The sequence below is a fragment of the Cydia splendana genome, chromosome 22 (assembly GCF_910591565.1).
Source record: "Cydia splendana chromosome 22, ilCydSple1.2, whole genome shotgun sequence".
Taxonomy (NCBI): Eukaryota; Metazoa; Arthropoda; class Insecta; order Lepidoptera; family Tortricidae; genus Cydia; species Cydia splendana.
Window position 1 is genome coordinate 3,127,157 of NC_085981.1, and position 23,565 is coordinate 3,150,721.

The 23,565-nt window shown below is 37.4% G+C and overlaps 1 protein-coding gene and 1 non-coding gene across 2 annotated transcripts; one reads left to right on the plus strand and one right to left on the minus strand.

Annotated features, from left to right (window-relative positions):
* The first annotated feature begins 5,630 nt into the window (after window positions 1-5,630).
* LOC134801489 (trypsin-7-like) lies at window positions 5,631-15,622 on the plus strand. The gene is made up of 7 exons (XM_063774099.1): window positions 5,631-5,742; window positions 6,915-6,974; window positions 9,095-9,246; window positions 9,815-9,942; window positions 10,315-10,573; window positions 14,105-14,254; window positions 14,853-15,622. The coding sequence occupies exons 1-7, from the start codon at window positions 5,688-5,690 to the stop codon at window positions 15,003-15,005; spliced, it is 957 nt and encodes a 318-aa protein (XP_063630169.1). The 5' UTR covers window positions 5,631-5,687; the 3' UTR covers window positions 15,006-15,622.
* Trnad-guc (transfer RNA aspartic acid (anticodon GUC)) lies at window positions 8,861-8,934 on the minus strand. Its single transcript has one exon. It is a non-coding gene; the product is annotated as a tRNA-Asp (tRNA).
* Window positions 15,623-23,565: the final 7,943 nt, after the last annotated feature.

A 23,565-nucleotide genomic window follows, 5' to 3' on the forward strand; every position in this document is an offset into this window, starting at 1 on the left:
TGTTTTGAATAAATTATAATCTAGTACAAAATATCCTAAAAATGTTTGTGTGTGTGTGTGTGTGTGTGTGTGTGTCATGTTTTTACTTGACATACAGAAACGGAGTGTAATGCATGAATATGTGTTTATATTTCTTTGTGACGCCCAATAGCCCAAACGGGCTAAGAAAGGTTCCATTTGGTAGGGGTTTTTGCCATGCGTGTATGGTTACCTATTTTTCGGGAATCTAACACGTAATATAAATATCGTATTTGGTAATTAGGGTTCCGTACCCAAAGTAGTAAAAACGGGACCCTATTACTAAGACTCCGCTGTTCGTTTGTCCGTTCACCAGGCTGTATCTCATGAACCGTGATAGCAGGCAGTTGAAATTTTTACAGATGATGTATTTCTGTTGCCGCTATAACAAATACTAAAAAACAGAATATAATAAATATTTAAGTGGTGCTCCCATACAACAAACGTGATTTATTTGCCGTTTCTTGCGTAGGTGGTACGGAACCCTTTGTGCGCGAGTCCGACTCGCACTTGGCCGCTTTTTTTTAAGCTTATTCAAATAAACACAAACGACTATCATAAAGCACAAAATTTTCCAAATAATTGTTTGTTACAGTTTGAGTATAATCGTCTGCCGTCCAGCAATGAAAACGCGCATCATTACCATATTATAGTTTTTCGGGCGCCCTATATTGAGGCCGACAAAACGGCCCTTATCACCGCCCCTGCTTTATATCAGTTATGTCGTGGCTATTGTTGAAGATGAGTTAAAGTATAGACTACCAATCGGCATCTAAATTGTAATTCCAGTGGTGTCACTTTTCCGAGGTTGCGGTGTCATGCTGGTTACATTAATCTGCGTTTGTATTTAAAATATCTGTAAACTTATTTAAAACTAAGTAGGTGCCGTAAATAATCTCGGCAAGAATTTTATTTTTTGAAATGCAAATTAAACGTAGACGATTTAATTCCCTTATTTTGTGACAACGCCGCTTAATTAAAGTAGTACTCACTTTATTGAACACGTCAGGTTTACATAAAACATACAGAAATAATGGTACGAGTACAACATACACTTTTATTCTAAAGACCGCTGTTTTCATGGATGTTAACACTTTTTATTAATTCACCCCTCCCGGGTTTAATCATTATTTTTTATTTATTTACCTAGCTGGAACCGTGGCATTAGTGGAAAGAATATTGGATCAACCATATTATTTAGATATTTTATGACTAATATGCGAGCCAATATATATACACACGCGTAAGAGCGCTTATTTATCATCACAACTTTGCATAAACCTCCACACCTGCTAAGTATCTAAATTCAGGTCAGAAAAAACCGGGCAAGTGCGAGTCGGACTCGCGCACGAAGGGTTCCGTACCATAATGCAAAAAAAAAAAACGGAAAAAAATGCAAAAAGAAAACGGTCACCCATCCAAGTACTGACCACGCCCGACGTTGCTTAACTTTGGTCAAAAATCACGTTTGCTGTATGGGAGCCCCACTTAAATCTTTATTTTATTCTGTTTTTAGTATTTGTTGTTATAGCGGCAACAGAAATACATCATCTGTGAAAATTTCAACTGTCTAGCTATCACGGTTCGTGAGATACAGCCTGGTGACAGACGGACGGACGGACGGACGGACGGACAGCGAAGTCTTAGTAATAGGGTCCCGTTTTACCCTTTGGGTACGGAACCCTAAAAAAGACCTTGAAGTTCATGATTGTCGAATCCGAGGGACTCAATTAGTTAAGGTAAGCAGTCTGCATTACAAACTCGTCTCTGCAGTTATGTAGGAAATTGATTCTCGAGAGCGTAACTCCAGGGCATTGTAAGGCAAGTGTAAGGGACAGATAACTTTATAGTGCCAAATGGCGTAACTCCAATACAAACGTCGAGGACATACGACTTTGACACGAGTGTGTTTTCAAGGCTTTTTAGGGACTCGTATAAAACTGATGGTTATAAAATTGGACGCTATGGGACTACGGGATTTATGTTTGATTAAAGTGTGGACAACGTAAAATAGGGGCCTTTAGGTGTGTGTATTTTAGTGTTGTACTTATTTAAAACTAGCTAATAGCTACATATTTGGGACGTTGGGGTTGAACCCTGGGTCCGTGGAGGCCTCGCGTGCGTGGGGATTTAGGGAATTGTTATTATTTATATTTTTTTAATTTTATTATTGTCTTTTTTTCTGAATTGTTTTATTATGTTTTTCCCACTTGTGTTGCGTTGCACCAAATAAATTAGTAATATAATAATAGCTTCTGGTCGCGATTTAGTCTGCGTAGAGTGATGACTTCCGTTGTATCAGATATACAGAAGTACTTTTATAATATTTCATCAGGTGATAACCTACACTCACTAAGGTCTATGTGGCTAATTCCGTCATAGGGACTATTCCGTCCACGAGCGTATATTTCTTTGATTTTCAATTAGGAAAAAAACCATTAGCTTTTGATTGCTGAAACTAAAAGCAATCGCTGCTTTGTCGACGAAATTATCAATTTTGTTCGTTGTTCGAGAAAAACGCTAGTGGACGGAATAGTCCTTGTGACGGAATTATCGACATCGATCTTACCTAGTAATTCATTTAAAGCCACAAGTATTGCCATAATAAACCGTATAACATCATCACATCACATCAGCCTTTTATCGTCCACTGCTGAGCATAGGCCTTTCTTCGAGTACGCCGTATAATACATTATTACATAGTAAGTAATACATTATTTTATTTTCCAATTATTGAGTTCTGGTTGTCACTTCACCTGACGATTTATAATATTTTTAGTGTTGTAGGGATGTATGATACGCATTACAAACGGGTTGAGAAGTATTTTGTTTAAAATAAAATTTAACATGCGCTCATTATTATTTATTTATTTATTAGTCAAACAAGTAACACAGCATTACAGTAAAATCAAGGCACTGTGAAACTACAAAATAAAATATAATACAAAGAAACTACAAATAAAAACCAAAGACAAATTAAACATTAGATTTGGGCCACGACGTATCAGCGTGGCTCCGTTGCGTCGTCTGACTTGTAGGATTCGGCAGGTTGCCCCGGTACCGTCGAAACACCACACCCTTCGGCCAGAAGTCCGCGCTTGCGATGGTGTCCTGCAACGGCCGCGGCACGCGCACCACAAATGAACTGAAGTGCACATAGTGACGCGACTGTAGCTGGTGCACCCTCAGCGTCTAGCCAGTCTTCCGGCGGACGTACTCCACCACCTCGTCGGCCCCGGCGGAGTAATGCAGGCGAGACACGTAGAGCGCCTTACTCCTCTGTGTGTCTTCGCCTCTTATTATAAAGATGAATAAAATATCAAATTAATATCAAAAATAGTTCAAATGCTTCGCTTTGATCGAAATATCTTCGTAATAAATCTCAACTAAATGTAGTTATAACAAATTTAGAGTACCTAATTGATTAAACTTTCCCTAATGGAAACTTAATTCTATCAAACCCGCAAAATTTTGAACTGACCCCTAATTATTCGAAGTGAACCAAATGTCCAGGGATCTACTGATGTACTGTTGCACGAAATGTAACTAATTTTGAATCCATCTTTCTACAATTTCATTATTTAAGTCTGTCATTGGAAATTGACCTTGTCTGTCTACATTTTCGTGTGTAAATAATAACCACATATGACAAAGTAAATAATAGGTATGTAAATCTAAGTATGTTTTATATATTTTAATATGTTTTAGGTATAGATATTAATAATAAATCTTTATTTACATACAATATATATACAGTGGTACTACTAAACGAAATTAATAACTAGCTTAAATCTAAAATAGGCCCTTGAGGCATTGTACCAAGGATGCTGGCGGCATTTCCTCGCTGTATCGCAATGCTGATACGTTGTGCGAGGTAGCCGCCAGTTCTTCGGTCACCAGTTACGTCAACCAGACGCTTCGCGATTTTAATTAACTTTTTATCACACTTGCTCGTAAAAAGTATTATTACACGTAGTCGATGCGGTCCTAAATCCTATATTTCGACCTAGGACTGTTATGTATTTTTTCACTGGTATTTAGATAAAATCTACAAAATCGTTGACGGAGTCTTTATTCGGAGGCTCGAGAATTTTTGAGTTGCGCTTATAAACACTCAAAAAGGCCCGACTCAGAAGTTTTTTTAGCCCAGAGTCTCGTAAAAACAAGTGCATGGAGTCCGTCAAATTTAAACTCATAAGACTCGAGTTCCTGCCAACACTTAGTACCTATTTGGCTAGTTGGCGCCCCTGTATGTAAATTGGGTGCCTAGTGGAAGGGTGTTATCCAGAAAAGTTATCAATATTTGCAATATTTGAAACGAGCTCGGTTTGTCGAACTATGACGTAGTAGTTGACGTGTCCAAAAGGTTTTTACTTTGCCTAAATTTGAACTACTTTTTGATGTGCTCTCCTTCACGGGACAGGCATTACCTAGTGTGGAGGTCAGTAAAAACGGTATCCAAGTGAATATTTTTCGGAAACAAAACGATTTAAAATAAATATATGTTTGAGCTGTGTTTGCTTTCTGCTACTATAAATACGCTCTCACATACGCGCTTCTTACAGCTTCGGAACAGGAGCGTATGTGGGGTACCCGGGAGGCAGACGTCCGACCGGGCGTCCCAGATACTGATGGAGTGACGAAGCTCTAAAAGACCTGTCCGCTCTCTGAGTACCCAATTAGCGTGAAATGGCGGAGAATTGAGCAGAGAGGCGTTCTCTTGTGTCAGAGACTAAGATTCTTTTTAGGTCTCTGAGCCAGTAAAGTAAGTAATAGGTATAAATATTATTTTCTCACTGAGGAAAGTCTGTCAAGAGTGTCAAGCACTAGCCGCGTCGTTGTGTTGATTTATGATGATGGTGATTTTAGTTTACCAACATGCAAAAAAGCGACGATATAAACTCGTAATATATTGGCAATGTAGGTTTATGACTAATGGAATTAGACCACAATGCACCATGAACTTGTCGCGGTGTAATTATTACGCGCAGTATTAAGACTACCAAGCAACGCTTAAAATTATTGTATAAAAACTTGCACATTTGGAAAATATATGTCACATTAAATTAACTAATAGTGACCATAACCGTCTGTATTCAAAGATGGACTTGAACCAGCATCATCTGCCGTCACCATTCGCGGCTGACACCATTACCCCTAGCCCCACCCGGTGATATTGTGCATTCATCTTAATTTTCTGAGTAAATACAATCTTGAAAGATTATTGCCTTGACTATAATCTGCAAATCTATATTTCCCTTTCCTTCTTTATGTCTTAGTCGCTAAGATAGTCTTCGTATAGCGATAGATTTTTTTGCACATTTAGCATGTCTTACTGCTATTATCATTATCACGACTTCATACGCGTCGCTCTTGATAGCCTTGATACATGAAGTCACGCGAGTTGCGGCAAAATGTACAAGAAGTGTCTGTTATGATAACTCGAGACAAATTAAATTCTTATTTTATATATTTATAAACTGAAACACCTACACGTAAAAAGCAGCTTCAGCGTGTTCAGCATTCCAGCAAAAGTTACTGCGTTTATTACACTCAACATACTGTTCACAATTCTTCCATTATGTTTACAATTCGCCACAAAGGCTACGGCGAACGTAAACTAAGCCATTAGATGACCACCTTCAGTCTCCGAAGGCTGTTATGCCATAATGTGGACTCCGATATGGCTGTGTGTGTTTTCCGTGATTGAATTGTGTTTTTACGGTATGTAGTTGAATTATTGTAACATGTGCCGTAATGGGTATCTTTTGTGATAACTGTGGGGAACGCTCATTATTAAAGATTGCGAGTCGGTATTCAAAGGTAGGAAATACATTTATCAAATTATATTTTTTTATTTAAACTTTATTGCACAAAATACAAATAAAATGTGCAAATGGCGGATTTAATACCTAAAGGTATTCTGTACCAGTCAACCAGTATAGGGTTAAACAGAGATTTTTTTGAGAGATTTTTTGTGAGAAGGCAAAGTTTTGATAGTTTTTTTAGCAACTATATTTTTGAGTTAGATGGATTTATATTTTTATCTACATTTTTAATTTTTGTATGTACATTTTTAAATTTTAATTCTATTACATACTTGAATCTTAGTTATAATTAAAGTTGTTAACAAAACCACATTGAGAACCGAATTAAGATTTAGAAATAAATAATCAACATAAACAATGACGAACGGCACTTATTGGTCACGTTTTAAGAGTAACTATTATTCAACAAGTGTTAAGTTCAAATGTTTTTTTTTGGGACTGTCAAGTTGAGTACTTACCGTAAAACCACCCAAGTATAAGATAATGTAATATAAAAGATAAGATAGGATAAGACTACAGTTCAAAAGCTTCCAATAATGGTCCAAAATTAACTCGAATGTCTTTGTTCAGGCGTGACAAATAATTGGATGTCGTAGTTTTATGGTAGGTAAAATGCACACGGGATTCGTGTGAGTAGATGTACACGTGCGCGTTGTAATATACGGATCCTTATGAAAGACGGCACACTGCCTGCGTGACGTGTGCGTGCACGGCTCAAACATTTTAGCAGACGCGGCCGTGCCCACCTACGCAAAAGCAGTCGGTGTGCTCTGCGGTTGTAGCTCGGTTGCATTTTCATCGCCTGTCAACATGCCTGTCACGTTCTAACAAGTAGGTATGTAAGTGCGAAAGTGATGATAGGCATAGTGACAGGCGATAAAAATCCTACCATGCTTTAAGACATTTCTATAAATGGTATAAAAAACTAACACAACCAAGAAGTACATTTTATACTTAATTACGTATTGAACTTGTGGACTAAAGCTGTAATACTGAACTATAATTTGGTAGTTTTATGGTATCCGACTAATAAGCCTGGAAAGTGGAAATATTTTTTATTGTTTCTAGGTTCCTACGCTCAAAATGGCTCTGTGTGCAAACCTGGAGACAGAAACTGTACGACAAAAGGTATACCTTACCTACTATATTGTTATATAAAACCAAAGACATATATAACTTCGTATAAGACGTATAAAGTCTAAGGAAAAAACGTGCCTCGGAATTCAAGTAAAAGTCATTCTCGAATAGATGTCGCACACACCTTTAGCCTATCCTCAGCTAGATGGCGTGACGACATCGTTTCATATTTAACAATTTTAACACATAGATATCAGTGAATGAACATGGATCAAAATGATATAAAAATAATAAAATCATTTATCCATATATATACATTATTTGATAACTTTATGCGTTTTCATTTTAAGTTTTAGTCGTGTGTCGATAGATGGCAGTAAATTTACAGTGACTACAAAATTTACAATGACAGGACCCCTCTATACTATCTATTCTTTTTGATAAAACTATAAATAACAAAAAAAAATGTAAGAAAAATATTGTTGACAATTTTAAAAAAGGTTTGAGTTTGTGTATTGAAGTCAAAGGAGAATGTATTGATTGATATTTTTTTTTACATTGAAAATTCATTTCTTTACATAAAAGATTTAAACAGTGCTGTGTGCACTGTGCAGTGGTCGGTACCTACTAAACTAAATGAATGACTATAGTTCGTTTTTTTAGCATTAGAAAGAACTTGAAAGAAGGTTCTTGAGCGATCAAGCGATCTTGATATGTCTTTTAATTGAAAAACGCTTTTTAAATCAGTAAGCTTTTTAAATAAAGTAATAATAGTCAAAAATCAGTAACTATTACTTATGAAAGCAGAAGAATATAAATGATCGTATTAGATGCATAATCGTTACATATTTGCCGTAACTTATTTTAAAAATGTGTTTTTCAATAAAAAGACACATCAAGATTGTTTACCTTATTTCTTATGCTAAAAAAACTAACTATAGCTTAAATCTAAAATAGGCCTTTGAGGCATTGTACCAAGCAAGGATGCTGGCGGCATTTCGGAACTTGTTTTAGTTCAAAATGTTTGTTTAGTAAAAAACGTGTAAGTATGAAAAAAAATTTTTTTTTTATGAACGATATTAACCGGTATATAAATACCGGTTCCGAGCCCTGCATTTATTACGTTAAATAATACAATTTTAAGCTTATTTCAATACAGTTGTGTGGTAGAAAGAAGAGAAATCTAATATTCAAGGATGGGTATTCCACAGCCGTCTTCAGATCATGAAAAAAAAATTGTTTATCAACAAATTTTAGGGTACACGTGTATTTGTCACTGTGTCTTCGTTCCCTCTTGAAGGGATCTTTAAGGATACTGATAACGGGCCAATTAATTTATATTGTAGGTAAGTATTCTCATACATAGTAACAATAATAATATTGTGCTTGTGAGTCGAGTAAAATAACAACATCAATATATTTTATCTGAAAAAGTCACCCATGAAATTAATTAGACATGCTTTAATAGAACATTAAAATAATACTTTTTTTCGTAGTCATGGATAATGTTTATTATAGTTTTTCGATAAAGTTTTTTTTTAATTAGCCCTAAAATTATTCACGTTCGTTCGATTTAAGTTAATTATTAAAATGATAGGCTTCATGACGAAAAGACCGTCTGATGTTAGAAAAAAATACCATTAGCTTTGCGGAAAGAAAACATCGTGACGAAATTTTTTGTTATTAAATTATTACTTGTTGGTATGACTATATCTCTCTTTTCGCAAAATGTTATCTTTTGCTTCACAAATCCACTGTCAAACTAGTAAGTAAATGTTCTTTATTGTGCACCAACAAGTTGAAAATACACAGTAAACGAAATACAAGCTTAAGACTAGGTAAGGACAGACGGTCTTATCGCTAAAAAGCGATCTCACTAGTTCTCTATAGAAATTTATTATTAAGCTTAAAATAAACTTAAAAGTGGAAAAAAATACTGGCTTGGGTGAGACTTGAACTCACGGCCTCTGGATGGACACTCCAGCGCTCTGCCATCTGAGCCACCAAGACCTCATCCATAGCCAGCCAATCTTTCCACCATATTATGGGTTAAGGGGACCCTAGCGACCTCTACCGTAAGAGTGTTACACTTCTTAAACGGCCACCGAAGTTCCAAGTCATATTGGTATTATTGTTTCTATAGATATGTTTCTTCGTATGCCATCTTTCAGATAATACCATCCGTGGCGTATTGTCCTCTGGCTGCGTGGCCCAATACTTCCGCCTATACGTGACCCGTCGAATACCTCCTCGTAACTACCTATACTTCCACGAGGTCCTCCAGGGAGAAGAGGATATCAGGAACTTTAACCCACTTACACCAGTAAGTTCCATGAGTTTTTCGGAACTTATGTACGAAATATCATTTGATATTTACCAGTCGCTTTTCGGTGAAGGAATACATCGCGAGGAAACCGGACTAATCCCAATAAGGCTTAGTTTACCCTCTGGGTTGGAAGGTCAGATGGCAGTCGCTTTCGTACGACTAGTGCCTACGCCAATTCTTGGAATTAGTTGCCAAGCGGACCCCAAGCTCCCATGAACCGTTGCAAAAATGCCAGGACAAAGCGAGGAAGATGATGCTGGAGTGACGAAGCCCAGAAAGACCTGTTCGCCCTCGGAATACCCAACTGGCCTGAAGTGACGCAGAATAGGGCAGAGTGGCGCTCTCTTGTGTCAGAGGCCAAGATCCTCGGGTCATTGAGCCAGTGATGTATGTATGTATGTATGTATGTATGTATGTAGGTATCTAAATGATTGTATGATGTACAATGATTATAGTACGGCAATGCATTTCAGTCAGAAAAAACAGACGCATTTTTGAAAAATGTAGAAAGTTTTACCCTTTTCTACTAAGTTTGCCCGACTAACAGTATTTTTTCCACTTATAGCCTAAATTCAGGATCGTGGGAGGAAAATCTATTGACATAAAGGATGCTCCATACCAAGTGCTGTATGGTGAATATTGTGGTGGAACCCTGATCGCACCGGAGTGGGTTCTCACGGCAGCTCATTGTAGGTGAGTATATAATATTTAGAGATAAGTGAATAGTATGAATGATGAACGAATTAAATCACATGCACCCTGTCAAATAACTATGGAGATGAGAATTCTTAATTTAACCTCGTCCTGCCTGAACCTTTTGTAATAAACTTCAAGATTCTGCCCAGTATAAAATAAAATCTTCATTACTGAGAATCTTGACCAAAACTAGATTTGAATGGCACTGAGAGTTTATTGTACTTAGCTGTCCGGTTTTTTACCTCCCCTTCTAGATTCTGGGAGAGGTTTGAGAGAAGTATTTTTCTTCGGCATGATGATGAAACATCATTTTATTGAAGTTACAGGCCAATGATGATGATGATGACAATAATATTTATCCATTTCCAGAGAAAAAGAAACCTTCATCCTAGTCGGATCCACCTTCCGAAGCCTAGCAGTCCGCTACAACATCTGCGCTCACTTCACACACCCGCTTTGGAGCATGAACAATAAACTACATCCCCACGATTGGGACTTCCAGTTGGTGCTGCTGGAGAAGCCTGTGCCGACTACGCCTATGTCAAGACCAATTGCTATTGGGAGATTGACTGATGTATTACCCGGTGCCTTGGTGGCCGTCAGCGGGTGGGGACATACACAGTATAAGGTGAGATACTAGCTTATCCTGCTGTAGAAGCCTGTGTCTACTACGCCTATGTCAAGACCTATTGCTATAGGGAGGTTGACTGATGTGGTGCCTGGTGCCTTGGTGGCCGTCAGTGGATGGGGACATACACCGTATAAGGTGAGATACTAGCTTATCCTACTGTAGAAGCCTGTGTCTACTACGCCTATGTCAAGACCTATTGCTATAAGGAGGTTGACTGATGTGGTGCCTGGTGCCTTGGTGGCCGTCAGTGGATGGGGACATACACAGTATAAGGTGAGATACTAGCTTATCCTACTGTAGAAGCCTGTGTCTACTACGCCTATGTCAAGACCTATTGCTATAAGGAGGTTGACTGATGTGGTGCCTGGTGCCTTGGTGGCCGTCAGTGGGTGGGGACATACACAGTATAAGATAGATAAGATACTATAGCTTATGTTGCTGTCTGCCTGAGTCTACTATTCCTATGTCGAGATCTACTGTATAGGAAAGTGTGAGGACACGGGTATATCCTGAAACTACGTCCAAAAGAGAGGTATGGACACTGTTTTGTGGTAGGGCACAGCACGGCGGATATCATTCCAGATCTAGAGCACCGCCTAACTGTGGAAATACATACCTCTACCTTATAGAAAACCGCAGCCAAATTACACTAGACCCTACTCATAGTGTTGTGTTCCTGCCGGTGAATTAGGTTGCCAGAGCTCAACGATGGTGCAGGGTGTTAGGTTCGGCAACGCGCATGAAACACATTTGGATTTGCAGGCGTCAATATGCAATGGAGACTGCTTACCATCAGGGGGGCCGTATGCTTGTTTACCACCGATGTAGTATTAAAAGTTAAAGAATTTCGTACGTTGTGCCTTGGTGGCTAGTATGAACTGGTATAAACCACTAGGTAAGGTTAGGGCACTAGGCTAGGTAGGTTAGGTTTACATATCTACTAAGGTATAAACTGTGTAGGTACTTACTTTACTAAATTTATCTGTTCGTTACCTAATATTGGTTCATTGGACCGTTTGATGATTTTGATTTACTTAAGTGTTTTACGCATAAAACCTTTTTGGGCCTTTCAAGTCCCTATTTGATTTTTACTATAAATATTTTATGAGTTATCCTTTAGGATTAAAATGAGATGAAAGTGCGTAAAAATTGGATAACATTAATATTCGTCTAGAAACGTAAAGAATGACTTACGCTAGACTGAGCCGGGGCCGGGCCGGAGCTTCCAACGCTTCGTTTTCTATGATTTTTTATGTTTTGATACACATATATTTATAAATCAAATTTCTATAAATAAAAGTACCTACTGTATGTAATTGCATGAATTCTATAGTACCTAATTTAAATTGTATATTTTCTTATTTACTCGTATGCATGTTAATTATAAGATGTAATATTTTTAGATGTGTCCCGCCGTGTTTGTTGCCGGTCCCATATTCGGATACCGTCCTCCAATTGAGGGGGAATTTAAATCTTCTCGAGGCAGAGGTGTAGGGTTGGAGCCGGTGTAACTTTATTTGACGTTCATAATCGCATTGTAGTGAATAATAAACTATCTTTATCATATAGGGTAAACCCTCCAGTGAATGAACACCCCCCAGTGAATGAACAAAATCACGTTTTTTGTCTAAAATAAGAAATATAGCAATTTCTACCACTTGTCGTATTTTTTTTCTTATTAACAACTCTATTTCCTATGCAATTTCAACCCCTGCTAAATTTATTTTCGACCAGTTTGAACGTGACTGGCGTTTAAAGTTTGCGTATTTCTGGTTTTGAAGTTTTGTATGCAAAAATTATATCCCAGATAAGAACAGTGTACGTTTGGAGCAACATATGAAGTGCTTATTTAATGTTTACCTGTACAAAGTTTGGTTATTTGGTTAGATTAAGAGTTAAACCTTCTACAAATGTACACTTTGTCGACGTATTATGTGATTAAGTCTTTATTTTTTATAGTTCCAATACTGGCTTATCAAATGTTCTGAAACCAGTAAATGAACGGTGTGTTCATTTACTGGTGTCGTCTAGATATATTTTTTTTTCTAAATTTATGTGTAAACGAATTGGTATTGAGCTTGTTTTTTGTGATCCTGCATAGAAAATGATTCTGATTCTTTCAGCCAGTATTGGAACAAACAAAATTTCTATAGTCCATTTACTGGATTTTTCATGCCTATGTATGAACAATACAACATTTGGGGTGTTCATTTATAAGATTTCTACTAATTCTATGTTTGAACAATGTAACCACGAACAATTCAATGACAAGTTTATTATTTTAAGCATTATTTGCTAATCCTAACTTTTTTCATCAGAATATGCTGATTGTTTCTTGTTTTAAAGATTGATTCTCTTTTTCTTAATAATATGTAATAGGTTCTGGTGAATAACCATCATTTTATTACATTCTAATCTATTTGAAATCAATATGGAGGGGATAAAAATATATGAACGCTTTCGCTATACCTACTAAAATAGAGCTGGAAACGTTTATAGTGTTAAAAATGTTTTTTTAAAGCTGATTAAAAATATCTAAATGATGTTCATTCACTGGATTTTGCGGTGTTCATTCACTAGTTTTTATGTTCATTCATTAGGTTTTTGGGTACTTTTTGATTAATTCTGCTATAACTCAAAAACTATGAAAGTAATAAAAAATCGCAGAAATTACTTTCTTATTTATTAAATGAGGATTCATTAAATTGCAGATAATTATTGAAATTATTAATGAATGCTGAGAAATGATTTTTCAAACTTGGATAATTCCTTAAGTGTTCATTCACTGGAGGTCTTACCCTATTTATCTTTATGGAAAGCACCACGTGATCACCGATCAGCCGTCATAGAAAATGACATGCCGGACGCCTCGGCCCGGGCACGGCCCGGTCTAGCGTGAGTCATCCTTAAAGCGGACGAAAGGGCGAAGGTCGACCCATATCAATCGTGTTACTAAATTATCATAACCTCTACGAGTTTTTAGTTAGGTTGTGAAAATATTAAACGTTACGCTTAGATAAATATGCCTAAGTTATATTACGTGATTGTACAGGGGTAAAAGAAACGTGAAAGAGGGGGAGGGGCTGGAAATATAATATAATTATATTAACAAATACCTTTATTAAACTGCCGTTATTTATTTGCTTAGTGAGATACTGTAGATCAATAATATCCCATAATAATATACGAACTGTATATTTAACGAACAATAAGTAAAAAAATGGTTAATACTTACAAAATAAGCACAAGCGGGATCACTTGAATCTAAAAATATTTTAATACGTAGGTACTTACGTCAAATTCTCATCAGATAATTCTATGTAAGGGTGTATACAAGTACGTATGTACAGTCGCCATCAGATATATCAGAACGGCCAAGGCGCTCACAAATATCTGAACACGCCTCTATTGTCAAGGCGTTAGGGCGCGTGTTCAGATATTATGAACACCTTGGCCGCTCCGATATATCTGATGGCGTATGTACTACAGCTGTGCAATTATATGTTTAAGTATGACTTTTTTTTTCAGAAAAGCGCAATGCAAGACCATTTACGCCGTGTCTACGTACCGGTCATACCTGACGAGATCTGCAAGATACTGCCAAATGTGAACTACCACAATATTACGGATCGTATGTTCTGTGCAGGCTTCCTGAATGGCACTAAGGACTCATGTCAGGTAAGACAAATACCGGTATTGATGTCGGCAGCCGATAGTGAAAATCACTGTCTCGTTTCCTGAGTCGACGAAGCCCCGCAAGTGGGGCTCCTATTTCTGGACAGTTTGCCCTTCGGGCATCTGAAGCATCCTAACGAACCTATCCTATCTATATATTGGTTTAATGTGACTACCGTCAAAACATTACGCAGGTATTTACCATTGGCCTGATCTTACGATCGACCACCAACATTGATAGGTACTAATTATGATACCATAATTGATATCCATGGTAATTAATACCGGTAATGTTATCGATAATTACGCGTTACTAATTGGTTCATGCTGTCGTATGATATCTTGCTCAAATCGAACCGAATGCGCTTAACGTAAAAAAACAAGAACATTTTGACTACTCTTTATAAAAATGAATTTCCATAGGGACCATTATAATAATTATGACGCGAGAAATAAAATGAGTAGACGTTTCAAGCGCATTAGATGATTCTCAAGGCTGCGCACGTTACCTTCCAAACATTTTTTTTAATTAACAAAAATAAGTCAAACAAAATTGAAATAGTTAAATAGTTAAACCTGTATGATATTATTTTCTTTTCAGGGTGACTCAGGTGGACCAGTGATATACAACGGCAAACTAATAGGCCTTGTCTCATTCGGAGTGGGCTGTGCGTTACCAGACCAGCCCGGAGTCTACAGCAGAATACCGTACGTTAGAGATTGGATCCGCGAGGTCACGGGTCTACCGCTCTAATTTACCGGTATCGATACCAGAATAGGAAATACCGGTATTATTTCTGGTAGCATCTAATCTAACGTGTTTATTTTAAGTTCGCCAAAATAAATAATGACCGTAAGGTCGGGGAACTTTACCCTACAAGATTACTTTGTCCATGGATGAAAATCCATTTTATTGAATTAGTAAATTCTTTAAAAACGACACTAAACACACACGACACAAGAAAATTTATTAATTAAATAAAACAGGTTTTCATGGGTGGACAAAGTAACCTTGTAGGGCTAAAGTACCCCAATCTTTTACGGCATTAATAACGATATTCCCATATTAAATTTGTAAATTGAAAATCGCAGGAGTTTACAGCCGGTATCGGTACCAGAATAAACTTCATACCGGTATTTCTGGTATCTGTTTTAATCATTGGTATTTTTTTTTAACTTGGTACTGATAAAGTGTTCTAATTAACATTCTACAGTGCAACAAAATGACGTTTTAATTTTATAAAAAATATCACGGATATCATATTCACAGATAAATAAACACATTTGATACCGGTTTTGAGAAGCTATAATACCCAATGTAACATATTTATTTTGTAAGTTCACCAAAATAAATGTTTATTTATGACGATATTACCATGTTTAATTTGAGTATTGAAAACCGCAGTAGCACAGAATAAATAATAGTACTAGGTACAGAAGACTCACTCTCTAACAAAACGCGTCTGTTACGATCAGGACAGATATGGCCGCTAGGTGGCGACAGCGCCACGCGCGGCTTATGCCTAGCCACCAAAATTGGACAGGGAATTGGAACGGATGTACTTTTAGCTACCTGTAGCAAAGCGACGAAATCGCGTAGTGAGCCACGCCTGGCAGTAGTATACAGCCGAATTCCGTACGTAGATTGGATCTCTGACATCACGTTCCTTACTGGTCTAATTTACCGGTGACTTCATACCGGTATTATTTCAGGTACCTATCTGTTTTAATCATTGGTAAACTGTATTACTAATTGACCCTGATTTTGTCTGTGGGTTAGAAGCATACATGTCTGAGCAGTCACTTCGGAGAAATTTATTTTTACAACTATACTCTGTATATTTAGGTACTTAAATAAAATTAAACAAATAATTTGTGCATTTTCGGGTAGTTATAACATTTATTGATTAACCAACCAAATATAAAACCACCTGGGTCTGTCACTGAACGACCTGACTTTAACCTACCTTATTTGATGATGTAATGTTTTCATCTACCTTCAACCGGCTTAAGAAGCCATTTGAGGGTGGATTTTGTTTGCTCTTTTTTAAATACCTACCTAAAGATACAGACTATAGAAAACACACAAAGTATTTTTTATGAAATATTTGGTTATTTAGAAGAGATACAAAACGAGGTCAAAGCTGTTACTGTTAAATGTAAAAATGTAAAACTGTTAATTTATTATATTTCTATATGTGAGAACCTATAATTAAGGCTCTGTGATTCTTTTGTAATTTCTGGATATATATAGCGCTGTTGGTTTTCCATGTACTAAAATAAAATAAAATAAAATAAATATCAAAACGAGGAGATACGAACATGGTTCAAAGGTATATCCTGTCGAGCACTGTCAAATAAAGGGTGTACATTATTAACATTGCTCAATAAGTTTAGATATTAGATGGCACTTTTTCAAAATAGTCAGTCTTAACAGAAACGCAGAATTTTGTATCCACAATTTCAGGCTATTTTAACAGTTAAGTACACATACAATACCGTAAAATATTAAAATCACAAACTCTTTTCTATTTATATAACCTAGTTACCAACTATCACCTTTATTGCCTAAGCAATAGAGTCCTATCCAAACAGCCAATAGGAAAATTCAGTGTGTGTATTGAGCAACAATATTCCTCGCCTAAGGCTGCATAATTGAACGGAACTATGCGGCGCGATCACGAGTTGATTTTTCGTATTACCCACACATCCCTTCGAGGATGCACGGTGGGACACACGGGACGATATCACGGTATTAAAAGTTGATTTTGTTACGTAATATTAAATTTATCCTAAGCTAACTCTGCCCAGATATAGGTAGCCGGTTCGACATGGTGGAGGCGAATCTGCGCGAACTTCGAGTCAACAATAAAATTGGCGTGAGGTCGCACAGGATCGAGAAAAGTGGCGCTGTCTTGTGTCAGAGGCCAAGTCTCATTTTGGGTCGCTGAGCAGTAATAAGTAAGTAAGTAACTCTGCACCTGATTGGCAAAGTGCCAGCACCATTATAGACGTCAAATTAATCTAAAAATGTGACTTTTGTAGTGGCGCTAACACTATTTGACATTGCCAAGGCTTGTACAGTTGGTCTGATGACATTCATATACGTGTGCATTGATTTAACATGAACGCGTGTCACGTCCCGCTTGAGGATCCACTCTACTTAGACATTTCTTCGTTAACGAATCACCAACAGCTTTTAAAATAAATTCGTAACTTCTTCGTTAAAATCTAGGACGCCGCGTTTTCACCCAAAACATTCACCCGCCTGTCCTCTCACAGCTCAATCTGCATTCAACTCAAGTCCGCGCGAGTGTTTTCCAAGCGTTTTCACCGCAGAACGAATACCAACACCCCCTCCCCCCTTTAGGGGGTGATTTATTTACAGTGCCGTCCCGCGTTTATTTGACTGCTGTGATTTTGACAATGCATGCAGATTTGGGCTTGGCTGACGTAACGGAGTTTAGTTATTGATGAAGGCTGTACCAACTTTGGCAGTCGAAAGACTATATTTAGAAGTAAAAACATATAAGGATTTCTGCCTTATTAAAATTATTTTACACCATGCACGTAATAAAGCACCAGAAAATTATTAGAAAAAACGTAGACAGCAGTATTGTCAAAATTTCTATTTAAAAAATCGGATGTAACGAATAAAAGTAGGTGACTTGACCATGACGTCACTTGTTCTGTTTTCATATAGAGGTAGATTCTATAGTGGCTAATCGGTTTGAAAGTTCCAAAAAAGAAACAGTTAATATTTTAAGGCATAATATAAAGGACTATTGTTTTTTGAAGTAAGTCTGACTAATAAAAAAAAAACGAATTTTAAAAGCTCAAGAAGAAATTAAAGGAGATCGTAGTGTAAGTAGGTACCTAAAGCATTTAAAAAAAAAAAATTAAGACATTCGGGCTGTGGGATATTATGCTAAAATTATGAAAAAATATACAATCCAAAAAATATAACCTCTTCTTAATAAAAAATGCTCGAAACTTAAATTATACTACGGTTTTCTTTCTTAAGTATGTCATCGAAATTTTTAAAGTCAAGAACCACAAAAACGTGCATTGAGACCTATTTCATCAAAACAGATTCAGAAGTTTGACGCTACAGCAAAACACCATTGATATATACCTAGACAGTTATTAATCATAACCCTTCCTTTTCTCTTTGTCGAATGTGAAAATAAAACATTAATCCAATTTAAACCTAATAAAAATAAAGCTTAACTATTAATAACTTAACGCCACTAAGCAATTTTTTTCCGCAAACCTCATTAAGATACCGCTACCGGTTTCATACCGGTACGAAACTAGTGTTATTACCGATCTTAATTTACCCGCCTCGGGCCCTAGGGAAATATAGCCTTCGGAATCGATGGTATTGGAGGCGTTATTTCTAGATTTTTCCACGAAGCAATACCGTCATGCCTGATAACTTTTTCATTTTGTTCGAATAATGCACTAGAGTTAGACCATGATAAGTTTGCAACGATTTTGATAGCACGCGCAACGCAAGTTTTATTTATGACGTCATAATTTCATAGAAGTTTGATTTTTGTTAAAATGATAGAAAAGGCTTTAAGATTCTGAGTAAAAATAATATAACAAATTCCAAATTGGAATTAAAGATGTGTAGGTACAACATTATTAAATAAAATGGATCACTTGCTTGATTTATTCTTGATTTGTCTTTTTTTTTTTATTTTTTTTTTTTTTATAGGACATTTCTTACACAAATTGACTAAGCCCCACGGTAAGCTCAAGAAGGCTTGTGTTGTGGGTACTCAGACAACGATATATATAATATATGTCGGACCCTGACACCAGAAAGACGTATTGCAGCGTTATAGTTCATTATTTTAGACGCCTGTATAAAATCGATTAGCAATGTTGAGCTACGTATTATTTGGTTGTAACAAAATAAATAAAGTTGTGTAGAGAGTAACTCCGTCTATTGGCGCATTGTTGAAATAAAGTTGCGTAGAGAGTAACGCCATCTATTGGCGTGTTGTTGAACTAAGATGGCAGGTAGAAGGCTTTGGAACGTCGAGAGGTTTCTCTCGAGTGAGCGTAGGCACGAGTTGGCATTTCTGTCGGTATGTTGGTAGACTGGTCGAGCAGGTTTGCCAACTTGACTTGAGGCGGGAGCAGGGTGGCTCCGCCGCTGGTAGTTCTTCTTGATCGGACCGCGCTAGAGATCGGACGTACTCGTTAGCCAACCTCGTGCCTAACTCGCTACGTTCCTGAAGGTTTATACCTGAAGGATTATTCTGATAGCTTATAGAATCCCGCGTTCTTTAACCATTTAGCTAAGTGTTTTATTTCAAGTGTTATTTTGATTTCTTATGTTTCATTAGAAGCTTACTTTTGTGAAATAAAGAAATGATGTGTTATGTGTTGTTTTAACTTGTTTTGAAAAGATTTGTCCCTCTGAGTTTGTTGCCGGTCCCATATAGGGCTAAATCTTCTCAGGTCAGATATGTAGGGTTGGAGCCGGCCTAGTTTGACTTGAATAAAGATTTAAACGTTTACTTTCATATCGCTCCTTTGAGTTAAACATAGCAATTAGTTCTTTTAAACATTTAGTACGGAAGTATAGTAGGCACTAGTATGGTTAACGAGTCCTAAGGTTTATTTCATGCACTGGTAGCATGGTAGCATACTGGTTTAGCTGTGAAGTAATACATCGAGATACTACCCCACGTGCCCACCGCCTTTGAGACCATCCGTATTCGACATCAGCAAGTGGGATTGCCAAGGTATCATGTATTGCTTTCACAGCCACCTGGGAGCGTGGTGTATTTCTGGTGACCTACATTCCATAATCTGGACACGTGGTAATGGTAAGCTCACGTGTCTAACCTTGATTGAAAGGTGAGTGCAATTCATTGTTATTTGGTGAGAATTATTGTGAAAATGTGAATAAAATTGTGATTGAGGCAGTCGAGCATAGCGGTCGTTACGTGACGTCATCTCTGGGATCGTTACGTTTCTTTGTAATTAATTTTTGTAATCCATTTAAATCGAAGCGATCTTGAGTTATTTTGATTTGAAATCCATACTGTTAATTAAAACCCAGTATTAGCTATTACAACGTGATATTATTTCATCGCTTACTTGTGAATTTACCCTCAATAATTGATTTTTCATGAAAATACAATTCATTTTTATAATCCATTTAAATCTAAGTGATCTTGAATTATTTTGAAGTGAAATCCATGTTGTTAATTACAACCAAATATCGGCTATCACGACGTGATATTATTTCATCGCTCACTTGTGCATCTACCCTCAAAAAATATTCTTTTTCATGAAAATACAATGCACCGTTAGAAATTGATCCTGCTGATTTGCCAATGCTATGCGTTTAGTAATTAGTAAAATTATTGCCCGTAATGCCGTGATAGATCACAAAACGTGCATACTATGGAAACATGAGCTACGCATATGAAAATTAATGTTACAGTGTCCTGCAGCCAGAGTCGAGCGAACTTGCAGACACCATTACGCCCGTGACACAGAAGCAGCTGTGCAGTATCATCTGTGCTGGAGATTTGGAAATAAAAGGACAGGTTTAGTTCTAATTGTTTATTAGTGAATTTTATTTTGAGTGTAATGGCGAAGCATAACAGTCGAACGTAACTAATAAGCTGTCACTTTTTGTATTGGCCCATTTTACCGTGTTACTTATTTTTGGAACACATGTTTGTTTGTTCATAGAATGAAATAAAACGCACTCATTGAAGTTTAAATTTTATTCTGAGATTTTTGAAGTCCCGTATACACTGGAAACATGTTTTTTGTGTCTGCTACATTGCATTTAATAAACCTTTGAGTTTATCCTGCTTACATGATAAACCTGATGCCGTGCTAATGATGATTTCAGTAACAGCCAGCTATGTTAAACCACATCGTGCATCTCGCCATCTGCCGCAGCAACGGCAACTGCAAGTCGGAAAGCATCAGCCTTCGTGCTTGTGTCGGACTTCACCACTACCACCTTTGACTTGGTCGCGACGCGTGCATCATGCTTTATTAATCTGGTGAGCAGTTCCCATTTTGTTGGGATTATTTTGAGAGGATTTACTTCTGCATAGAAGTTTTGAGCGAGTTTCTGTTGTTAAAGCTAAAGTAGAAAGCTGAGTTTCTGTTGTAAAAGCTAAAGTAGAAAGCTATCTTTAGTGACTTTGATCAGTGATGTTCAGTTTCAGTTGATCAGTTGACGCTGATAGTACCAATGGTTCTGAGTAACATGATTTAAAGAACCGTTTTTATTTTCTTTTTGGAATTCACTCTTAACATTGTTTTTGCTTTCGATGGACTGAAAGCTTGTACTTTCGAAGGACTGAAAGTACGCCCGATGGACTGGGCAATACTGTCATGCTTTCGATGGACTGAAGGCAAGCCCGATGGACTGGGCACTACTGTTTTGCTTTCGATGGACTGAAGGCACGCCCGATGGACTGGGCACTACTGTTTTGCTTTCGATGGACTGAAGGCACGCCCGATGGACTGGGCATTAATGTTTTGCTTTAGATGGACTGGGTATTGTTTAGTGACCGCATCAGAAGTGCCAGAGTATGTAAGAGGTGCACGTGGTCTGCTTTTTATGCGCAGAATGCTCTTTGCAAGGAGTAGCACTTACGCGGCTGAGATGGTTACTTCTGACGAGGGTCTGGTATCTGCCAAAAAACTGGCAATGCACCGAAGGACTGGTGTTGTTTTGTTAAAAATGAATTCCCGTTGATGTACTGTGTTCATATGAGTAAAATTGGCACTATTAAGTCAGTGCTATTTATTTTAAGATGTCCTACAATGATTATTATCACATTTGACCAAAATATTTTTTTAATGCCAGATAATTTCCCCGTAAATTGATATTGATCACAATAGTAGAGATACTGTCGAGCAATGAATTAGAGCTGTTGTGATTTGTGTTTTTGATGTTTGAGATTGTTCTGTTTTCACATAAATTTGAGAGTATCCGCCAGGTGGAGGCGATGATTAATGGAGGGTATCCGCTAGATAGCGGCGATGATTACTGATTATTTTTATTAAGTCGTTGCTCGATGGACTATTTTTGACTAGAGAATTGAGGATTGTTAAAGTAATTTTGAACAATCATTTTTTCTGGTTGGATTGATAACAAAGTTTGATTTTAATAGTAATTTGAGTGAGACCCAAATTGTGGGTCAGGAATGACCGAGCGATGAGATACTGTGCTGAGTATTTTGTTACAGAATCAAATGCATACACCCACACACGAGGACGTGTGTAGCGCAGGACGGCCGTGTCGGACCCTGACACCAGAAAGACGTATTGCAGCGTTATAGTTCATTATTTTAGACGCCTGTATAAAATCGATTAGCAATGTTGAGCTACGTATTATTTGGTTGTAACAAAATAAATAAAGTTGTGTAGAGAGTAACTCCGTCTATTGGCGCATTGTTGAAATAAAGTTGCGTAGAGAGTAACGCCATCTATTGGCGTGTTGTTGAACTAAGATGGCAGGTAGAAGGCTTTGGAACGTCGAGAGGTTTCTCTCGAGTGAGCGTAGGCACGAGTTGGCATTTCTGTCGGTATGTTGGTAGACTGGTCGAGCAGGTTTGCCAACTTGACTTGAGGCGGGAGCAGGGTGGCTCCGCCGCTGGTAGTTCTTCTTGATCGGACCGCGCTAGAGATCGGACGTACTCGTTAGCCAACCTCGTGCCTAACTCGCTACGTTCCTGAAGGTTTATACCTGAAGGATTATTCTGATAGCTTATAGAATCCCGCGTTCTTTAACCATTTAGCTAAGTGTTTTATTTCAAGTGTTATTTTGATTTCTTATGTTTCATTAGAAGCTTACTTTTGTGAAATAAAGAAATGATGTGTTATGTGTTGTTTTAACTTGTTTTGAAAAGATTTGTCCCTCTGAGTTTGTTGCCGGTCCCATATAGGGCTAAATCTTCTCAGGTCAGATATGTAGGGTTGGAGCCGGCCTAGTTTGACTTGAATAAAGATTTAAACGTTTACTTTCATATCGCTCCTTTGAGTTAAACATAGCAATTAGTTCTTTTAAACATTTAGTACGGAAGTATAGTAGGCACTAGTATGGTTAACGAGTCCTAAGGTTTATTTCATGCACTGGTAGCATGGTAGCATACTGGTTTAGCTGTGAAGTAATACATCGAGATACTACCCCACGTGCCCACCGCCTTTGAGACCATCCGTATTCGACATATATAAATACTTAAATACATAGAAAACAACCATGACTCAGGAACAAATATCTGTATCATCATACAAATAAATGCCCTTACCAGGATTCG